The sequence below is a fragment of the Amphibalanus amphitrite genome, unplaced genomic scaffold, assembly GCF_019059575.1.
Source record: "Amphibalanus amphitrite isolate SeventyFive unplaced genomic scaffold, NRLGWU_Aamphi_draft 000190F_arrow, whole genome shotgun sequence".
Lineage (NCBI taxonomy): Eukaryota > Metazoa > Arthropoda > Thecostraca > Balanomorpha > Balanidae > Amphibalanus > Amphibalanus amphitrite.
Window position 1 is genome coordinate 487,747 of NW_024881685.1, and position 21,999 is coordinate 509,745.

General features: G+C 47.3%; 1 protein-coding gene across 1 annotated transcript in view; it reads right to left on the minus strand.

Annotated features, from left to right (window-relative positions):
- Positions 1–21,999, minus strand: part of LOC122384450 (glutathione S-transferase theta-1-like) — a 61,544-nt gene that overhangs the window by 38,271 nt on the left and 1,274 nt on the right. The window contains exon 2 of the mRNA XM_043371842.1: positions 13,025–13,156. Coding sequence (XP_043227777.1) covers positions 13,025–13,139 — 115 coding nt within the window. The 5' untranslated portion in view covers positions 13,140–13,156. The remainder of the gene's footprint in view (positions 1–13,024; positions 13,157–21,999) is intronic.

Genomic DNA, 21,999 nt, shown 5'->3' on the forward strand with positions numbered 1-21,999 from the left:
TAGCCCCTCTGAATCCAAGTGCTGCAACTTTGAAATTGAATATTTTCGATTTGAGGCATTTCTCGATCTTGTGAGTGCTCAAACCGGTAAGTGCACTGTGCAAGCCAGGGACCCCATTTTGGCTATCTCAACTCAAAACTAATGTTAAGGTGGGATAAGATGGGAAAGAAATTGATCATTAACATGGCACAAATGTATTATTTTAGCAATTAAAAAGACCGAAATACAGAATGAGCTTACATTTGTGATAATACATTTACACAAATGTGAATAATACACAAATGTGAATAATAAATTTGTGTCATGTTAATGATTAATTTCTTTCCCATCTTATTTACAGTAATAATGGCAAAAAACACCATCCATTACATTAAGGTGGGATGGTCACTTTAATGGAATCGGAACGCCCATCCAGTCTGCGACCTGCCATGTTGACCTCGGTGTAGGTAACCATCGATGGACACCTGAAGTTCCATGAGCATGTCCCGTCCCTGTCCACAAGGCTGGTGGGCTGCCTCACAGTCTTTTGAAATCAACAGTCTGTACATAGGTTGACATTGTCGATATTCTCATTGTAAGTCTCTAGTTTACTGATTTTATTGCTAACTATTGCATTGGAAGACGTTCTATTTCAGCTGTAATGTGTACTCTGATGGCCTTGTTGTGTACCGAGAGGACTGGCGAGGCTCAAAATGTTGGGTTCATCTATCCGATCCCGTACTATCCCTAATAAAATCCTAATAAGACTAAGGGGAACCCTACCAGGTAAGAATACCAGGTAAGAATACCGATATCGAAATTCCGAGATTTAGAGGAAGACCGCCGAATAGTTTTACACAAGGGCGATTCTTTTACCGGGGTTACATGAGCGATCCGTTCCAAATACGCACTACGCTAATGCGCATCAGCTCCCCACAAACGTATCTACGGCACCGGTTACATGAGACTAATTCGTTTTATCTACGTCAAACGGATCTTGTTTGGCTCACCCGGGCTGACACCTCGACGGCCGGTAATTCGCATCACAAACGGAATAGGATTAGCGTACAGTCATGGCGCAGTTGCGGCATTTACCGGGACGACTGAACTTAATTTTAAATACTTTTATCATTTGATAGGCTCAAAAACATCTAAAATTAACATGAAATCAAAAAATGAAAACAAAGTTTTCTTGTTTTAAGTCAGTGGGCACTGATTCGCCATGCAGCGACAGCAGGGTGGTCAGAAAAAATTATCTATCAAAATATTTCATTCATTTTATTTCACATGCAAAGACTAAACCAAAATACCAACATTTTTTTGCTATTTTCTACGAGGCAGCCAATAAAAAAATGCTTAGTATTTTGCATTTTGACGCTTCCAGTCAGCAAAGAATAGTTCTTGTGAAATACGGCCCGAATCGTGTGCCTCGGACGTTTCGGTTACATGAGCGATCCGTTCCAAATACGCACTACGCTAATTCGCATCAGCTCCCCAAGAACGCATTCAGTGCACCGACTACATGAGCAAATTCGTATCAGTGACGTCAAACGGATCCAGTTTGGCTCTCGGCGTGACGGAAGGTAATGCGCACTACAAACGGAATAGCATACAAATGTGGCAGGCGCGGATCCAGGGGGGGGGGGGCGACGGGGGCGGCCGCCCCCCCCCCCCCGCCATCCGAAAAAGGCGCCCATATCCCGCGGCAGAGAGGGCGCCTCGAGCATAAGAGCGGCGACACAGCAAAGGTTCAGCAGAAATAGGGCGCCTCCAGCAGAAGTTGGGCTCACCAAGCAGGAGAGTGACGCCCAATTGCCTATTCCCAGCAGATGAGAGTCGCCCCAGCAGCAGATGGGCGCCCCCAGCAGAAGAGGGCGTCTCGTTACAAGAATATAAAATACCTTCTGTTCAAGAGGGGCGCCCCTGGCAGCGGAAGGGCACCCTTAGCAGGAGACGTGTCCCCCTGAAGAGGAGCGACGCCCCAGCAAAAGGAGAGAGGCGCCCCCATTCCGAGAAGAGGGGCGCCCTGACAGCAGCTGGGCGCCCCAGCAAAAAAGGAGCCCCATAATAAGAAAATGGGTGCTACTGGCAGAAGAGGGGCGCCCCAGCAGAAGAGAGGGGTCTCCAGCAGGAGACGGGCGCCCCAAGCAGAAGAGGGGCGCCCCAAGCAGAAGAGGGGCGCCCCAGCAGAAGAGAGGCGCCACAGCAAAAGTTAATCAGAAATAGGGAGCCTCCAGCAGAGGTTGGGCCCGCCAAACAGGATATGGGCGCCCCATTGACAATATCCGGCAGAAGACAGACGCCCCAGCAGCAGATGGGCGCCCCCGGTAGAAGAGGGGCGCCCCATTACAAAAAGAAAAGGAGTATATTCTACCAAGAGGGGCGCCCCTGACGACAGCGGAAGGGCAACCCCAGTAGAGGGGCGGTGCCCCAGTAAAAGGAGAGGTGTGCCCCGTTCCGAGCAGCAGATGGTCGCCTCGCCCCAGAAAAAAAAAACAGGAGCCCCATAAGAAGAAAAGGGGTGCCTCTGGCAGAAGAGAGACGTTCCCCGCAGTGGAAGGGCGCCCCCACAAGAGTGACGTCTCCAGCAAAAGAGAAGTGCCCCCTGCAAGAGAGGGGCACCCCACCAAAAGTTGGACAGAAGTGGGGCGCCTCCAGCAGAATTTGGGGTCGCCCAACAGGAGAGGGCCGCCCTATTCACAGAAGAAAAAAGACTCCTCAGCAGCAAAGGGGCGCCCTAACAGAAAAGGTGCACTCGTAGCAGAAGTGGGACGCATCAGGAAGAAGAGGGGCACTTCTAGCAGAAGATGGGCGTCCCAGATAAGTAGGCCGCCTACAGCAAATTGGTCGTTCTTAGAAGGAAGAAATGAGGCGACTTAAGCAAAGTGGGTCTCTCCATAATGGATTAGGCGACCCAAGCAGAGGTTGGGCGCCCCCCCGGGAAGTGATGCATACCAGCATAAGTGAGACGCTTCCAGAACAAGGAGGGGGCATCACCGGGAGAAGGAGGACTGCACCAGTAAATGGAGGTCACCTTTTTGCTAATATCTTTGGCTAGGGTAGCGGTGCCCATCTACGACTTTTAACCCGTGCCGTGCTGGTGGTCTGAGTTATCCGTGTCCTGCTGGGGAGGGGGGGGGGGCACACTCCCTCGTCTAACTCGGCTCCTGGGCCGCGTAGTGACACGCGATAAGCGGCATTCGAAAGATCGTCAAAAAACAGGACGAAAACAAAACGATCATTTTTTGGTCAGGTCGAATGTCAGGTCACCAGAGGTCATCAAAGGTAAAATGTTGCCTGTTTCAACAATTTTCCGTTTTCGAAGCAGCGGCACATAACTCGGAAACCAATAGAGCTATAGCGCCGCAGAAAAGCGCATTCGATAGCTCTTTTAAAAGTGTTTCTGCAAGCTGCGCTCAGATTTGACCTCAGGTCAGCGGTTTAGCCTTCAGAGGGCAAAAGACTCTAAAAATAGCCTTTTTAAGAACAATGTTTTCCTGCACTAACTTTTGACTCAAGAGAGTCTCGACATTACGTCTGCCAGCATTGCGTTTCTGTCGTCGAGACACGTCGACCAAACTAAAGGTTGACCGTATGAAAGGTAATTTTGAGAATTTGACCTCAGGTCAAGGTCATGACCTGACCGGGAAAGGTCATGCTGCATAGCAGTCGATGCGTATCGTCGAGCTGAACACAGCTGAGGTGTTTTTATCGCTCTAGCTTGAATCTATCAAAAGTTATTTTAAAAAACTGCTGCGGACCTTTCATGACATGGGATGACCTCTGGGACATAATGAATGGTCACACTAGGTGCAATGTTCTTATTCAGTGTGTTAATTTTATATGTATCCCAATGCTTGATATTGTCTAAAATGGCGCTCGTCCAAAAGAGATGCCTTTCAGTTTTCTCCCAAACACTTAATTATACCTACCTATAATGGAGACGTCGCACAACTGACCTGACCTTAGGTCACAGATATCGAAATTCCGAGGACCGAGATATGCATTTCATGAGTAGTGTTGCTTTCATCAATCGCTGAAAGGTTCAAAGCAATCGTTCAGTCGGTATAGCAATGGTAAGCATTTAAACTTTTTCTTAGGCTAGGTCACTTGGCATAACCTGGTGACCTGACCTTCCATCACCCGCGTCAGACATTTTTACATCATGTGCAAAAAAGATGCATGATAAGGTAAGCTGAAAATGGCGGCGCTGCGCGCAGCCGTCTTTCCGATATTTGCGAAAAAAACCTGAGGGGGAGCGCGATAACGCCCCCTAGCACAGCGCGGGCTTTTAGCTCCCGATTTTGACGGTTTGTCGCCCCCTTTGTATGGAGCGCCCCCGGATTGCCAGGTCGCCCCTATTTCGACTTGCCGCCCCCCTCCCGAAAATTCCTGGATCCGCCCCTGAAATGTGGCGCACTTCCGTAGCAATAGAGGTGACTGAATTAAAACTTAATATCTTATGTCTTTTTTGCATTAAATCTGCTCAAAACATTCTCAATTAAAGGGAGATAATGAGCTTTCTTTTTTCTTAAATAAAAATTACTCGACATCTATACTCTTTCTACTGTAGTTTCTATAAAATATGAAAATTTCCTAGCACATTTTCGTATGTGAAAAAGGTTTTTATTTTGCAAAAAAAGAAGCAGTACTTGCAGTACTTGTAACACCCACCGAAATGCGTTGTCCTTCTCTATAAAAAAGTCGCAGTATATGGCGCTTTTGTTTCAAACAGCGACGCTTGGGTTTTTGTTTATGTTATCGCCTTGTCGTTGCTTGGTTGTAAGGATTCTAATTTGAATTAGAGTTAATTCGGTTTAGAATGAATTAGATTCTAATTCGGGGGTACATAGTGCCTACTCTTCTTTGTTTCCAAGCGCCACAAATGAACGGCATGCGCCAGAAACGCAGCCAAATCTTGCGATTGCGACTACGAAATTCATTATTTTAGCGTCAGAGCCTGAAGCGAAAAATACAAGCATATTTATTTCAAAAGACTTCAGGTTTGTCGAACGGTGTTATGAGAATTTTGATAACAGTACTGCATAAGTTTTTCAGTGATGCCGCAAAAGTGTTGTATCCATCTTCTTTTATTGTGTAGTCGGCGGGACCGATTCAAAATTGAGTCGTTGCTACTAAAATAGCAGCATATGGCGTCAGATGATGAACAGGAAAAATAGTTGCGTAAATTTAGACATAAACCACCCCCAAACCATGAATATCTTTTGAAGGCACTATAGGCGACCATTAACTAACTAGATGTGATGAAGATCAAATGTAAGGAATACGCTCATTTTACAAAATTACATGCAAGTACCAAAAAGTGATGTAAGTACTTATTCAACGGTCATTTTCAGCGCTCCCCGCTAACGTGACTTCAAGTTGAGATATTTGCGGCAAGGTACCGAATTGAGCAAAATGGTTTTAATTTACATTATAACTTGTTGTGTTTTGTCAGAAAATGGTCCTAACTCAGATTTTGTGGAAAAAGGTCATTATCTCCCTTTAACTTAACAAAAAAAAAGTTAAACATAAAGTTGTCTTGCTTTGACTCATGGAGCAGTTGCCTCTCTTGAGGGTGAGACTAAATGCTTACTTCGAAATCTAGGCTGTGTTGCGGCATTGGCGGTTATGTGCGGCGTGTATGCCGCATGATTAGTAAGCGGCGACCACTAAATTAAAGACTTAAACGCTCCAACCTGTTTTCAATGAATAACACTGCATACCAAAAATGCCAATCACTCTCGTCATAAGATATTTAGATTTAAATAACTAAGTTATCTGCATCATCATTTTGAACCAAATTAATGCCTTCAACTTAGTAGGTACTCACTCATTCCTTCCTTCGTTGGCTCCAAACAGTCTTTCGATTGTCTGGAAATCGTATGCCAAATCCCGCACCTGTATACGACTGGTGCATATAAAGGCCGATGTAAGAATTTCAATAGGCTCTCGCATGCGATTTCCTGGCTACCCAAAAAGTCTGTTTCAGTCATGCTATCAAAACATGGCATGTCAGCCCTGTCACCAGCTTATGACTGCTCTACTTGTAGTGCCCCTGACCGTCACCGACTCCCTTCCCTCCCTAGCCTAGTTTAGTTTCCCACCATCATCTCTACTAGATTTAGGTGATGCTGTGGCGCATCTTATGTATATTTTTATGTATATTTTACAGAAACATAATTATTGTTTAAGTTTCGCGAATTATCGATATATCATTCTATCTTGTTTAATTATTATTGATTAATTGCGCTTTGTATGATTCACTTTTATTTTCCCGCCTGTAACCTTAGCAACCACGCGCATTACTTTTTATGTCACGAATTTTTATTTGCCTTGAAAATTGAGGTTGCTTTTGTTGTGAATGTTTTTGAATTGTCTGTCTATAAAAGTATGTCCAAGAACTTGCGTTGATCATAACTTACAATATAATTTCTCATCATCAACAATTACTTTTATCGACCCTTGCCTGCCACAATTGGTGACCCCGACGTGATTTGGATAACGAAATGAAAACAAACAAGACTGAAGATCATTTGCCACGAAAAACATTGAAGACAAGTAACGTAACTTTTGCTTAGCCTATTTGATTCTTTTCTATTTAATTTGATTGTTTTTATCTGTTTGTCAAAATGTCAAGAAACCGAGAGAGAGGAGACCAGAATGAAACAAAGATGTCTGTTCGACCGCCACCGTTTATGGAGACTGCTGTATCAGGTTGGTTCGCGATTCTTGACGCCCAATTCCATCTTGCGAATGTTACTTGTGATACCACGAAGTTTTTTCATGTCTTGGCATCTCTTCCCGCGGATGTGGTAGCTAGGGTCGATCCTTCTGTGATTGCTGGTCAGAACTTTTCTAACCTAAAATGTGTCGTGGTAGAGATGTTTGAGAAAACTAAGCCCGAACTCTTCGAAAAACTCATCTCCAAAAATGTCATGACCGGACGTCCTTCAGAGTTTTTGGGAGAGCTGAGGGAGATTGCTTCGAAGGTAGGAGTCGGAGATGACCTGGTCAGGCACAAATTCATTCAGTCTCTTCCTTCTGCCATGAGCACGGTCCTGGCTGCTCAACGAGACCTTACCCTGTCACAGATGGGGAAGCTAGCCGACGAGCTCGTTCCTCTCGTTCAAAAGCAGACCGTAGTAGCCGCTCACCCGGTAGAATCTCACGGCAGTTCACGTTCCCCTCAAAGAGGCATCTCACCGGCTGCTAGGGGTCAACGACCCCGATCAGCTGATCGACGCGGCCAGGGAAGGGATCTCGAGCCATACCATGACGGACAGCCACCTAAAGTGTGCCGGGCTCACATCTTTTACGGTCCCCATGCCCGCACGTGCCGCCCCTGGTGTACGTGGCCTGGTAAAAGTGTGAGGGGCAGGACGCCAGTTAGATATAGGGACTCTACCCCAGCGGCCGAACAATCAGAACCGGGAAACTACAACGGCAGGCTGTAAATGCTGCGCAGGGTCTGCCACTACTCAAGGTCGCAGCCAATGTCGGGTCAACTAAGTTGTCATTTCTTGTTGACACTGGCGCCGGCATTTCACTTTTACCACGCGACTTGGTAACTCGTAAGCATCTTTCTCCTTCAGCCGTACATGTATCGACTGCCACAGGACAGCCCCTTCGAATTTACGGTGAAATCCTTATCGATGTCGAAATACCCTCCTTGCGTCGAACTTTCCCTTGGACGTTCGTTGTCGCTGATGTGACAGATCCTATCCTTGGGAACGATTTTCTCGCGACATTCAAACTGATTGTAGACTGTGGGTCACAAACACTGACAGATTCAGTAACTTCGATTCGCTGCTCGGTCCTGACAGCGTCCAGCACGAGCGCGAATCTGATCGCAAATGATCTATCGCATTTAGCGGCGCCGGCCCAGGCGCTCTTTCACAAGTATCCCGCCGTCCTCAATCCGCAGAAGGCTGCTGATTTGCAGCAGACTCCTATTCATACCAGGCACACTATAGACACGGGTAGTGCTCCGCCGACCTTTTCCAGTCCGCGTCCACTGCCTCCTGATAAACTGAAAGCAGCCAAGGAATCTTTTTCAACACTTCTACAGGCTGGCATTATCCGGCCCTCCAACTCACCGTGGTCTTCTCCTTTGCACATGGTGCCGAAGAACAGTCCCGGACACTGGCGTGTGACAGGCGATTACCGAGCTCTTAATTCTTTGACGAAACCTGACAGGTACCCGTTACCACACATTCAGACCTTCTCCTCTAACCTACACGGTAAGGGCAGATTTTCAAAGATAGATTTGCTCCGCGCGTATCATCAAATACCCATGAACCAGGACGACATTCAGAAAACCGCCGTGACAACTCCCTTCGGCAAATATGAGTGGCTTTATATGCCGATGGGTCTCCGCAATAGCGGCGCGAGTTTCCAGAGATTCATGGATAGTCTGTTTAGAGATTTAGATTGTGTTTTCAACTACTTGGACGATATCCTCGTCTTCTCACCTGACGACGAAACCCACCAGCGAGATCTCGATGCAGTATTCAAGATACTCCACGAGCATCAACTGAGGGTGTCGCTGGACAAATGCTCATTTTTCCAGACGGAGATCGATTTCCTGGGCCATCGTATCACCGCTCAGGGAGTCCAGCCAGCCCCACACAAGGTGTCAGCAGTCGCTGAATTCGTGCAGCCGACTGATTCGAACGGACTTCGTCGATTCCTGGGCATGATCGGTTTTTATCGGCGGATGATACCTCACTTCGCCGAGCTTGTGTTCCCGCTGACGGAACTTATCAGACTTCATCCAAAAAACAAGCAACTTCCATGGGGAGATGAAGAAACAGAGGCATTTGATAACGCAAAGACAGCGCTAGTAAATGCTACCATGCTAAAGCATCCGTTACCAGTCGGCCAGTCATATCATTTAGTTACCGACGCATCTCTAGTAGCGGTGGGAGCTGCTCTTCATCAGGTGGTTGATGGACAGCCAGTACCAGTAGCATTCTTTTCCAAGAAGCTGAACAGCGCCCAACAGAAATACTCCACATACGATAGGGAATTGCTAGCAGCCTACCTGGCGACCTTACATTTCAAAAATATCATCGACGGGCGACATGTGATCTTATTCACAGATCATAAGCCACTGACCACCGCTTTTCATAGTCAGAAACCAGCAAAGTCTGACAGACAGCAGCGCCACTGGTGCGTGATCACTGAATATGTTGCTGAAGTAGAATACGTCAGAGGGGTGGACAATGTGGTAGCCGATTGTTTGTCTCGTCCAGTAAACGCTATTCGAGTCGATACGCATGACCTGACCTCTCTCGCCGAACAGCAAACGGATGACCCCGAAACAGCTGATTTCAGGCATCGGCTTAAGGCATTTCCGCTCGGCGATGGTCGAGAGATTTGGTGTGACTGCTCGACCGCTCATCCCAGGCCTTTTGTGCCGCGCGCGTCCCGTCGTGCCGTATTCGACAAACTGCACGGTTTGTCACATCCCGGTCAGGGAGCGTCTCAGCGTCTCATAACTGCTCGCTATTTTTGGCCCGACATGAACAAACAGATCAAGGACTGGGTGCGTGAGTGTACATCTTGCCAGGAAGCCAAGGTACACCGCCACACGAAGTCGGCAAACGGTCTTTTTGACGTTCCTTGCGGTCGTTTTGAAATCGTTCACATCGATATCGTCGGTCCTCTCCCGCCGTCTTTCCAAAATGGCCAGCCCTTTTCGTCTCCGTACCGATACCTATTGACATGCATTGACAGGGCAACGCGCTGGATGGAGGCGACCCCGCTAACTGACATCTCAGCTGCGAGTATAGCCGCGGCGTTTCTTGACGTATGGATATCTCGTTTCGGCGTTCCTTTATATGTGGTGACTGACAGAGGAAGTCAATTCGAGTCCGAGCTTTTCAGTCACCTTTCAGCCTTGATAGGTTTCCACCGTTTGCGAACGACTGCATATACGCCACGCTCGAACGGGTTAGTCGAAAGGAGCCACAGGACGCTGAAGGCAGCGATAATGGCACGAAAACAGGAGTGGCTCCAGGCTCTTCCGGTTGTAATGCTTGGGATTCGCGCCCTACCGAACGATTCGGGCTTGTCTTCTTTTACGGCCGTTACGGGTAGTCAGCTTCTGTTCCCCAGAGTCGCAGTGGACGGAGAATCGAGTTCTTCCCGTCATGACTTTATCCGTGAATTGGCCAGACGAATGAATGAGATTGATTTCTGTACTATGTCGGAAGGACATTGCCACGGCAGCAGTGCAAAAGATGTATATATTCCGAAGGACCTAGCAAATTGTTCGCATGTCTGGATACGTGTAGATAGAGTGCGTCGCCCCCTTGAGTCCCCCTACATAGGTCCAATGCGCGTTGTAAAACGGTTCACCAAGTTCTTCATTGTCGAACTAGCCTCTGGTGAAACTGATTCGGTGTCCATCAATCGCCTAAAGCCTGCACGACTGCCCTCTGCTGCCGAGTTCTCTGCCCGTGCCCACAGGGAAGCTGCACGAGAGGAGCCGACAGCCGACTCGCGTAGCAGCCGAGCGACGATGACGACCAGGCCAGACAGCGGCAGTACCCCGACGCGAACACCAAGACGAGTGCGCTTTCGATTGCCACCATCTGCCTCGCTCCGCCCCAACTCCGTAGCGGTTCCGACCCGTCGAGGGGGCCTGCTGCGCGAGCCGCGGGGGCGGAACGGGGCGATACAGTGATGAACACTGAACAGCGACGAACTTGCCGCCGCGCCGGGATGAACTTTGGCCACCGGGCGAACGTTTTACGTGACGAACAGTGTTAACTGGTTTTTGTATGCCTCATGTCTGTATATATGTCATATAGCTCCGCTCTGGGGCGGGAAGTATTGTGGCGCATCTTATGTATATTTTTATGTATATTTTACAGAAACATAATTATTGTTTAAGTTTCGCGAATTATCGATATATCATTCTATCTTGTTTAATTATTATTGATTAATTGCGCTTTGTATGATTCACTTTTATTTTCCCGCCTGTAACCTTAGCAACCACGCGCATTACTTTTTATGTCACGAATTTTTATTTGCCTTGAAAATTGAGGTTGCTTTTGTTGTGAATGTTTTTGAATTGTCTGTCTATAAAAGTATGTCCAAGAACTTGCGTTGATCATAACTTACAATATAATTTCTCATCATCAACAATTACTTTTATCGACCCTTGCCTGCCACAATGCTCCGACAAATTCACAAACAAGACCGAACTTGTTCGGAGTTCGGACTGTGAGTTAACCCTCGCCCTTTGGGGGGGGGGGGGGTCGAACGGACTCCCCTCGGTTTTTTCGCGAATAACTCGCGTAAAAAGCGGCTGATCACGACGTAACGTTTAGTACCCTCGCGTTGATCAATTTTACACCTACCCTGAAAATTTCATGACCCTGACGCAAATAACCTTTGACCTGTGACCTACTTTTCGAGACCATGTTTGGCCGGAACCGCGATTCAGCGTATGTCGGCTCGCATTAGCAGCGCGTTTGCAGTCTTTTCGTGGGTTCAAGCGTTCAAACATGTGATATGATGTTGCCCCCATGCATTAGGGTGGGTGTCAAGGTCACCTGAAGGTCAGGTCAGGTCATTGACCTTTGGTGACCTCGGTTCACTTTTTCGAGTTTGACATGTTTCTAGGCCAGTTTTTCGAGCTGAATTCGAATTTAGCAACCACGTCATGTGGTTCATGCGTTCATGAACGTTTACAAAGTAGTTTTGGTGCCTTCGTAACATGTTACGAGGCTGTCAGAGGCGGTTGACACCTACTACAAATACCCGGCAGGACCTCTACTGGTTGACCTGACCTGACCTGACCCGACCTAAATGAATGAAGACATCATCTGTGATCAAAACTAGCGTGATATTCGTGATCAGCACCCCGGAAAACCCCATAGCAGCCACACTACGACGTTCTAACAGGTCCCAATTTTCCGCCTTTTGGGTCATTGACCTGACCTGGAAGGTCAACCGATGACCTAGGACCTTAAAATTGGGTATCATCGGCTTCCTCTCGTCACGGGCAACACGCTCGTTTTTTCCGCGAAGCTCTAGCTTGATCAGGAGCGAAACGGCAAGGGGTTATACCTTATACGTTCGCGGCTGGAAAAACACCAATACGGGCGAGGGTCAAGTTGAAAGTATTAATTTGGTTCAAAACGATGATGTAGATAAGTTAGTTATTTAAATCTAAATATCCTATGACGAGAGCGATGGACATTTTTGGTATGCAGTGTTATCCATTGAAAACAGGTCAAAGCTATTGAGTTTTTAATTTAGTGGTCGCCGCTTACCTACTAATCATGCGGCATACACGCCGCACATAACCGCCAATGCCGCAACGCAGCTTAGATTTCGAAGTAAGCATTTAGTCTCACCCCTCTCTTGATTCGTCTGTAGTGCTGTCAGAAAAATGTTTCAACTGAAAGTACTTTAATATTTTCTTTTTGGTTTTAACTATATTTATTTTTGAAAACTTGACAAAATACCGACATATTTTTTTGATTATTATTTCAAAAGAAGCAAATGAAAAATACCCATATTTTGCATTTTAATGTTTCTTTTTGGAAAGAAATAGTTCCTGTAATACGTATCTTGGTCCTATTCGCTTCTAAGCCTCTTTCTCTGCGGATTTTGTTCGGACCGCCGATTCGTATTAGCAGGTGGATACATGAGTCGGTAGTACGCTCCTGATTCGCATTAGCGGTGAATCCGATCGTGATACGTATTTGCTTTGCTCATGTAACCGCGGATCGGATCGCCGATTCGTACTAGCAGGTGGCTACATGAGTCGGTGATGCGTTCCTAATTCGAATTAGCGGCTAAATACGTATTTACTGTGCTCATGTAACCCCGATATTTGTGACAACCGTCCATTTGTAGCGCCCCCTATATGGCGAGTGTGTACAAATGTCCAATGGTCAAAAGCTGACGCAAAAGGTGTGATAGTCGACGCGCCCTAAAGTCCCAATAAACAACAACAATAATAACGGTAAGGGAATATCTAGCACCTTCCAATCCCAATTATATCCTGCACGAACGTTCTTACCCTTGCGCAGAGCCACTGGATGATCCTCAAATGGAATCTTGGTAAGCTTGCAAAACATGACGACTGCACGGGATGGCTGGGACATAAGGTCATAGTACAGCTTCAGCTTGGACATGATGACCCGCTCTGAGCCTGAAAACAGTGATACACGTGAGCTTTACGGGTGAGAAAACCATTCATACAGCTTAACCCTCGCCCGTAAACGGCGATCTGCCACCTTCGCCCATGCAGGGGGGGGGGGTTGGTGCGACCCCCCCCCTTGGCGTTTGAAAACGGAGCGTCGTAGAGCTTAGCGGAAAAGACCAACGGATTGCTCTCGCCGAGATCTCGCGATTGGTGGTATATTTTTTGGTCCTAGGTCAACATTTGACCTACTTTTGACCGGTCAAAGGTCAAATTTTCGGAAAAATAGACTTTTTTCAACTTTCCGCGGCGATTGCGGCAAAACGGTGGGAGATATCGACTTGAAACCTTCACTATCGTGTTCCTTGATCAATTCTCTATCGTTTGGTATGTATTTCGTTTCCCTAGCTCTAAAAATGGCGCGTTGGGAGCGCCGGAAGTCGGCAAGGTCACAGTCGGCGGCAGAAATTCGAAAAATCAAAATTTACATTTTTGAAATCTGATTGTATTTTTGGATTTGGAAGGTCCATTTGCTCCCTATAGAAGCTAATATTGCTGCATATTCCCATTGAGGTGACAAGAATTAGCAAAATAGTGGTTCGGGCGCTTTTCAAAAATAGTACCGGACGCTGTTCCTCTTGTGACGTCATAGCTCCGTGACCTGACCTGACCCGGTCAAGTTTCTTATACCATATGATAGCCAATACTTGCCCCAACATGCATGGGAAGTTTCATCACGATCCATCAACCGATGTCCGTACCACCGGCAGGAAACCTCGGGCGTTGGCACTCAGTTTGTGAAAATCCGGCCGGAGGCTGTTCCCTTTGTGACGTCATAACTCCGTGACCTGACATGACCCGGTCAAATTTTTTTTTATCAAAAGATGCGCAAGGTTTGCCCCATAAGGTGCCCAAAATTTGGCGGCGCTGCGCGCCGCCGTTTTTGCACTATTTCCGAAAAACCTCAGGGGGGGGGGGGTTGCACCAACCCCCCCCCCCCTACATGGGCGAGGGTTAAAGGGACTATCCCACCTTCTAAAATGTTGTTAAAACCAGTTAAATTGTGCCCAACTTTATAGATTGGAAGACCAGGAACACGGTTCTGGCATTTATTTTTCATTAACATCTTAGGCTTCCCATATTCCAAACACAAACTTTCAAATATGTGACGTCACAGCCCAAAATTACCTCCTTCCCCAGGCCACATTACTGTCATAAAGCTGATTCTTTTTACTCTGTAGGCACCACAACAAAGTTCAGACCAAGTTTTAAGCGATTTTTCAACGAACAAACCCATTTAAATCAGAATGACTAAACTAGGTGACGTCACACTAACGGTCGCTCCATGTTGAAGATGGGCCTTGTACAAGGCCCATTTTCAAATGAAGGGAACGAATTTCTTCAACACCAAGAGGCCGCGGGGGTTGCAACCTAAATAGATAGTGGTTTCTGAACCTCGCCGCAAACTTGGCTATCTCAACTCAAACCCCATGTTAAAGGTGGGATAGTCCCTTTAAGGTTGCACGTGCTCCAATCGCCTCAATAATTTTGCATGGATTTGAAAAAAGAACGCGGATCGATATAAAATACTCTTTTTTGCTAGTGAAGCACGTAAAGGTCTGCGCCCTGGTGCGCTGTGGGCCAGCGTGGCCTGAGGCCCTGCGCTGTGGGCCAGGGTGTGCCTGAGCTCGCCGATCGGACAGTGCAGACAGGCCAGGGTGTGCCTGAGCTCGCCGATCGGACAGTGCAGACAGGCCAGGGTGTGCCTGAGCTCGCCGACCGGACAGTGCAGACAGGCCAGGGTGTGCCTGAGCTCGCCGATCGGACAGTGCAGACAGGCCAGGGTGTGCCTGAGCTCGCCGATCGGACAGTGCAGACAGGCCAGCGTGGCCTGAGCTCGCCGATCGGACAGTGCAGACAGGCCAGGGTGTGCCTGAGCTCGCCGATCGGACAGTGCAGACAGGCCAGGGTGTGCCTGCCTGAAATAGGGAGGGAGCGGGACACTATCGTTCGGACAGTGCAGACAGGCCAGGGTGTGCCTGCCTGAAATAGGGAGGGAGCGGGACACTTTCGTGCTCGTTTCCGGCAGCTTATGGGAACACGAGTGCACTGTAGGCGCTCGGGCCGGTCTACCTTCTCACGGAGCAAAAAAAAAAAGATTTTATGAAAACAAAAACTCAAAGGCCAGTGGAGGGCCCTCAGAGGTCAATGTCAATGTGGGTCAATGTGGGTCAGTGTGGGTCCTCAGCGATCAATGTGAGCGCTTGACCGCCACTGAAGGGGCCTCAGAGGCTAGTGTAGGACCCTCAAAGACCGGTATGGGAGCTGTTAATAGCTGGCGTGGGTTTCTCGAGCCTCGTGACAATCGAATGCTGGCCAGGGCCCTATACGCCCATGGGGCCCATCGGTTGTTTGGGGGGGGGCAAATGATATGATGGCCCCCTGAGTTGCCTTTGGGGGGGGGGCATGGCCCTGATGGCCCCCTCCTGCGACCGCCACTGCCTGTAGACGTCACTGAGTCTGACCTCCAACCACTGAGTTCCATCATGCTTCTAACGATGAAACATGAGGTTGTGTTGCCTCCTCCCGGCTCCTTCGCCCCTCCTGACCTGTATAGTCGACTACAGAATGATGTTCCACTCCTCAGAAGCTATCAGTTGACCGGAGCACTAAGTTGTGTCGTTTATCACGCAATTAAGCGTGTCGATTGTGAGCATTGGGACAAAGCTATAATTTGTTAACTCAGCCCGTGTGATGCGGCACAGCCTACCACTCCAGGCAAATAATTGCCTGTGAAAAGTGGAACATCATTCTGTAGTCGACGGCGACGCTGGAGACGTGTGCAACACCTCCTGAACGTCTTCTGGGAGCGATGGAAACGGGAATTTCTGACCGCCCAGCAGCAGCGGAGCAAGTCAACCCGCGTTCGGGAGAACGTGGAAACTGGCGACGTCATCCTAGTCGTGGACGACGACCTACGCGGTCCCAGTGGCGCCTGGGGCGTGTGGTCTTGACCTATCCGAGTGCGGATGAACTGATCCGAAAAGTGAGAGTAGCGGTGAGCGCAGCTCAGTACGACCGGCCGATACAACGCTTGATAGTGCTAGTGAAAAGAGACACTCCTCAAGATGCGTGATCTGTGTCGTGTCTGCCCAGGGCCGTAACGGCCACAGCCTTAATTTCTTTCATCCATATAGCATGGAAATTGGAAGACCAGGGTCTTGGCCAATTTACAGGCTAATACAGCCAGTCTCAGGTGTCAAGTCTGACTGCAAGATGAATACCTACTGTCAGGCTTTGATGCTTCGCCTTGACACTCTGCTCCGCAATTTACAATTCAGCATTCTTCACTTTCTTATTTAAGCAGTTATTTAAATTAATTTTATCAATAAGGGTTCTTACCTCTGCATAAAATATTTACAATTAGGAATTAGCAAATAAAGTTCCTCTTCGTTGGTTGAATGTGGGCTAAGCAACCATATCCTATTGAAAGTGGGGTGGGGCACTGCCCCACCCCAGGCACTGGCATTTTTCATAACACGGCCTGGCAGGGGGGGGGGGGTGATGCGACCCCCCCTCGCGATTCGCTCCTATGGCACCTAGAAACACCAAATTTGGTAGGTAGGTGGGCCCCCTGGAGTTCTCGCCCCTGTGCAAATTTGGTTGCTCTAGGTCAATATTTAGGGAGGTTTTGGGGGATATAAATGTAAAAATTTCGCTAAAAACAGGTCAAACGTTTTTCGCTTATAACTTTTGATCTAATTAAGATAGAAAAAGCACCAGTGAACTCAGCACGTCAAGGCGCGTCGAATGATATACTTTTTTGCTTGCTTTAGTGTACTTGAAGTTTTTCTTAATTCTTAAGTCAACCTTAATTACTTAATTAAGTTCAAGTTAACCAAATTGCATCATATCGTATATCATTCGATTCGGCTAATCACCAGGAACACAATGATACCATTTTTAAGCTCTAGCTTTATTATGTGCCAAGTTATTGGCAAAAACGTCATTTGACCTCAGTTGACCTCATTTGACCTGACCCATGGATAAGTACACCAAATAAAGAAGCACCAAGTGACCTGCTGTTAAAGGGACCCTCCCACCTTCAAAAAAGTTAATGAATTGGCATGAAAGTGATGTCCCTTGGTTCAGAAAGAGCGAAAACGAATATCTACCAAATTTCACCGAAAAATATTCACTGGTTTTCAAGATATTAGGCTTTTACTTTTGTTTACTTTTTGGGATCTCCCCTGTTACTAGCGACTTTATTTGGAAGCAATAATTTGGCAGCCTTAAAGTGCGGCAGACGTTGCGCGCAAAGCAGCGTATACCACCACGTGTTAACGATGGTTTTAGTCTAAGATTTAAAAATCGTTAGATCTCCGCTGACGTCACAAATTCTAAGGGGGCATTCCAATGCATTAGCCCCTTAGAATCCGAAAACTGCAAGTTTGAAATTCCATATCTTCGAATTAAAAGCATTTTTCAGCATTTTAAAGCATTTTTCGATGTTGTGAGTGCCCAAACCGGTATTTGCAGGCCATGGCCACCAATTTGGCTATCTCAACTCAAAACTAATGTTAAAGGTAGTGTGCCACCTTTGAAAGATTTCCCATTTTATTTTTCCTAGGATAAGAAGCTTCTGTTTTTACCTAATATCGCAAAAAAATCAAAAATGGGCCTGGAATAGTGCCTTTTTCGCCTAAAAGTTTATCGGTTTTTCGATATGTATAACAACTGTAGTGGGCTGACCTGCAAACAGGCGTCGGCAACAATCGCGAATGCGGCGCACATGTGACAATAAGCAAAGGTCATTATAGAGTTACGACGTACGGGAATCAGTTACCAGCTGTCTAATCGTAGACAACACAATGTCGAGCCTTAAACTGTAAGCCTGTATTGGTATTGTTTCTTTTATTTGGCTGTCGAGCATTATTTATGGTTTGAAATATGATTTTATGTAAAATAATTGATATGAAAAAGCCGTCTCTTAAGTTATGACCCCATTTCACCACACGCAAGTGGCAGAAATGACAATGATCAGCTGACGCATTTTTCTTGGCCGAAGTCAGAGCGCGCGGCCCGACGCACCACCACCGCACCACAAAGTATGAGCAGAAGCCGCGCCCAAAGCCAGGGCCCCGGTAACGTGAGGTAGCCGAGTCGGGGCAGCGTGCGCTGACCCAAGCCGGGGCCGCAGCTTTGGGCGCGGTCTACCGCATCCCCGCGGGCAGCCCCGGGCTATCACATGACACCGGGAGGACGCGCGGCCCCGGCTTGGATCAGCGCACGCTGCCCCGACTCGGCTACCTCACGTTACCGGGGCCCTGGCTTTGGGCGCGGTCTACCGCACCACCTAACAGGCGTGTTCGAAACCGCAGGAGATGATGATGAACGGGTTTATCGAAACTTGATTGGATGAGCATATCGGTAATAGCGATTTCAGTGTGTGCATTTATTGTTCATAGTGGTGTGAAATGTGGTTGGGGTACGACCGACAACCCGTCGGGGCGAAGTTCGCACTGGGGTACTCAAAATTTGAAGAATTTAAGACGTTTCCATGAGTTTTGAAGGTATGGATAAGTTCTAAAAATCCGGTTCTCCTTATCTGGGCCATTAACTCCATACGGTCCAGGAAAGCTGGCACACTACCTTTAAGGTGGGAGTGTCCCTTTAAGTACTGTGGTTTCAAAGCACAAGTGATAGAACGAAGCGAATATCTGCAGTATTTTCCGAATTTAGTATTTTCCCATAGGCTTAACATTACGACGTAATGACCTCTAACTGACCTCAGGTCAGTGACATAAAAAACTCGAACTATATGTTGGACAGGTGCAAGTTGGAGTTGGACAGGTGCAAAAAGAAAATTGAAATTTGACCATGACCTTGTACCGGTTTTTCTGACCTGGTGACCTGATTCAAGGTCACCCGGACCTGAAACTTTCAGGTCATGTGTAAAAAGGTTGCCCCATAGGCTGTGCCAAATTTCTGCGCGCCGCCGTTTTCACGCTATCTTCGAAAAACCTTAGGGGGGGGGTTGCATCAACCCCCCTGCCAGGGCGAGGGTTAAAAAGAACGACTGAACGATCTGAGCGTGAATTTAATTGAGCGGAAACTGAGCTGAGCTGAATTGAGCGGAAACTGAGCTGAGCTGAACGGGAACTGAGTTGAGCTGAGCTGAGCTGAGCGGAAACTGAGCTGAGCTGAGCGGAAACTGAGCTGAGCTGAGCGGAAACTGAGCTGAGCGGAAACGGAACTGAGCTGAGCGGAAACTGAGCTGAGCTGAGCTGAGCGGAAACTGAGCTGAGCTGAGCTGAGCGTGAGCGGAGCGCAGCCGGTTTGAGCGGAACGTGAGCTGAGCTGAGCCGCGTTAAACTGAGCGGGAGCTGAGCGGGAGCGGATAAGACGGAGTTGAGCTGAGCGAGCTGTCACAAGTCTGGCCTGTACCTTGTAGGCTCAAGGATGTGCTGGAAAAGGAGGCAGTCCCTGATGCCCTGAAGGAAGGTTTCCACGTCAAGGGGAGCTCCTGGGAGGCTCCTCTCATACCTCCAATCAATATCTCTGATGTTAAAGTCTCCGCACAGTATCAAGCACGGAGGATTCATTTTAACAGCTTCCTTCATAATTGATACAATTGCTGGAACAGATTCATTTAATGTCAGTGACGGACTCCGGTACAGTGCACCGAGCAATGCATAATCATGTTGGCCAATCAGAATCTTCACCCAGAGCTGGTCCCGGTCAAACCCAAAGCTTTTCACTGCTTGAGCTTCAAGGTAATCCTTAACATAGATGACTATACCTCGCCCCTGCGGAGCTTGCCCACAGAGATCACAGTCAAAGTTGAGGTGTTCTGTATACCCGTCTACATGAAGACATACTTGTGGTATGGGGTTAGCCTGTGGTTTGGGAATAGCCTCTGTAACAATTATGACATCAGGTTCGCGTTCGTGAATATGCACTTTTAGATCAGTCATCTTATTCAGCAATTGGTCCGCATTTGTGTAATAAACCTTGAGCCTTCTAGCTGATGAGTCTTTCATTTTCCTTTTCACAACTCTTCTTCCCGGATCATGTCAGTATGATACAGTGCTGGATGACCTTAGACCAGGTCTATCTTCCCTTCTGATGACTCTGTTCTTGTGAATTATCACATATTCACCTGCTTCCCTGCGTTCTTTCAACTGTTTTCTAAGATTCTTATCCCTTAATTGCTCAGCTGGTGACAGATCTGGAGCTATGTATATTTTTTCAAACCTGCTTCCTGCATTTCGAAGTTTCTTCGCCATCTTCAGCAGCTCCCATTTCTCGCCCTCGTCCCGAAGTGTTACTACTAGGTATGAGCCTATCTTTGTCTTCCTTGCGCCTTCCAACTCGAACCACCTTCTCTGGATGGATTATCATCTTTAATCCCTGCTTCATAAGCTCCTTCACATTATCAAGGTCTTTGGAAGCTTGTTCGTCCAAGGGAAGTTCAATGTTTTGCTCAGGTAGGTACATTGAAGACCACGATGTTTCGCCTTCTCTTGTCTTGTTCGAGACAGTCTACAAACATACTTCGCAGCTCTTTGGCCTGTTCAGTTGGTTTGGATGTGTTTTCTTTCTCTAGCTTGTCAGTGAGTTGCTTGACTATGTCCGCATATGACACACTTTCCTCCTGAACAGCCTTTTTCACTACAGTTTTCAAGTTCTCTGATGATTTTGTTTCTTGCGATTTGATCATTGTACCTATTTCCATCATAATCTCTTTTTGGACAATCAAAGCTCTAGCAACATTTTCTACTGTCTCACCCAGCTCCCTGAGCCGCTTCTCTGTCCCACCGCTTTCGTCTGATCCAGTATTTTCATCTGAACTTCCCCTCTTTTCGGGATTGGCTTTTCCCTTCCTTACTACTTCCTTGAAGTCCTTCAGATATGATTTACACTTTTTGCAAATCCAGAACAGACTGTGATTTTCAACTGCCGCTAGTCCATGCTGATCAAGGCCTTCGCATGTTGGATGACACCATTTTGCACATATTTCACACTCTATACCCTCGCTTTCATCATCGACCTTGTCCCCACATGCACAAGAGTCTCCGACGGTTTGTTCCTGTGTCACGCCCCTGTCCATGTCTCTGGTATCGTTTTTCCCATCTCTTACCTTTCTTTTTGCAGTTTTCTGTTTTTGCTTGCAATCAGGCACCATCGCCTTACCGTTCCTCGCACTCAAGCTCGCACTCTCATCTTCTAGTTATGCGTCGTTTTCGCCGGTAGCACTTCCCGCGCTTTCTTTCTCTCCTTTCTTCTTGCCCGCCATGAGTTGCCAGTGCCACTACCAATTTATTTTTGGTTCCGCACGTGCAATTTAGTCGAGTAATATTGAACTTCTTTGTATCAGAAACCTATTCTTGTTGTACAGATCGGTTCACTACTTCCGTGTCAATAAACGGAAGGGTTGTTGCTGCGGGAGGATAGGCGAGGACAACCGTTCAGGACGAAGGCTCGGGACGGAGTTCTTGTACCAGGTGGCAGCAATTCTTTTCGAAAATCAGTGCTTTTCTTTCCAAAATCTTGATTTCCTCGCTGAGGAGTGAAATCGGGGTAAAAGTATACATTGAGTCCGAGTGACTGTTAAATGATAAAGTTTTCATATTCTTACATTATTTGACATCCTGAATCCAAAAATGATACTTATATGTCCTGGAAATAAAAGAAAAAACATAATCAAACCTGACCTAATCTTACCTATTTACCTACAACCTACCAACCTACAACCTACAACCTACAAACCTACAACCTAACCTAACCTTACCTAACCTACAAACCTACAAACCAAGGCCATCTATAGAAGGTACAGTCACTCCCCCGCC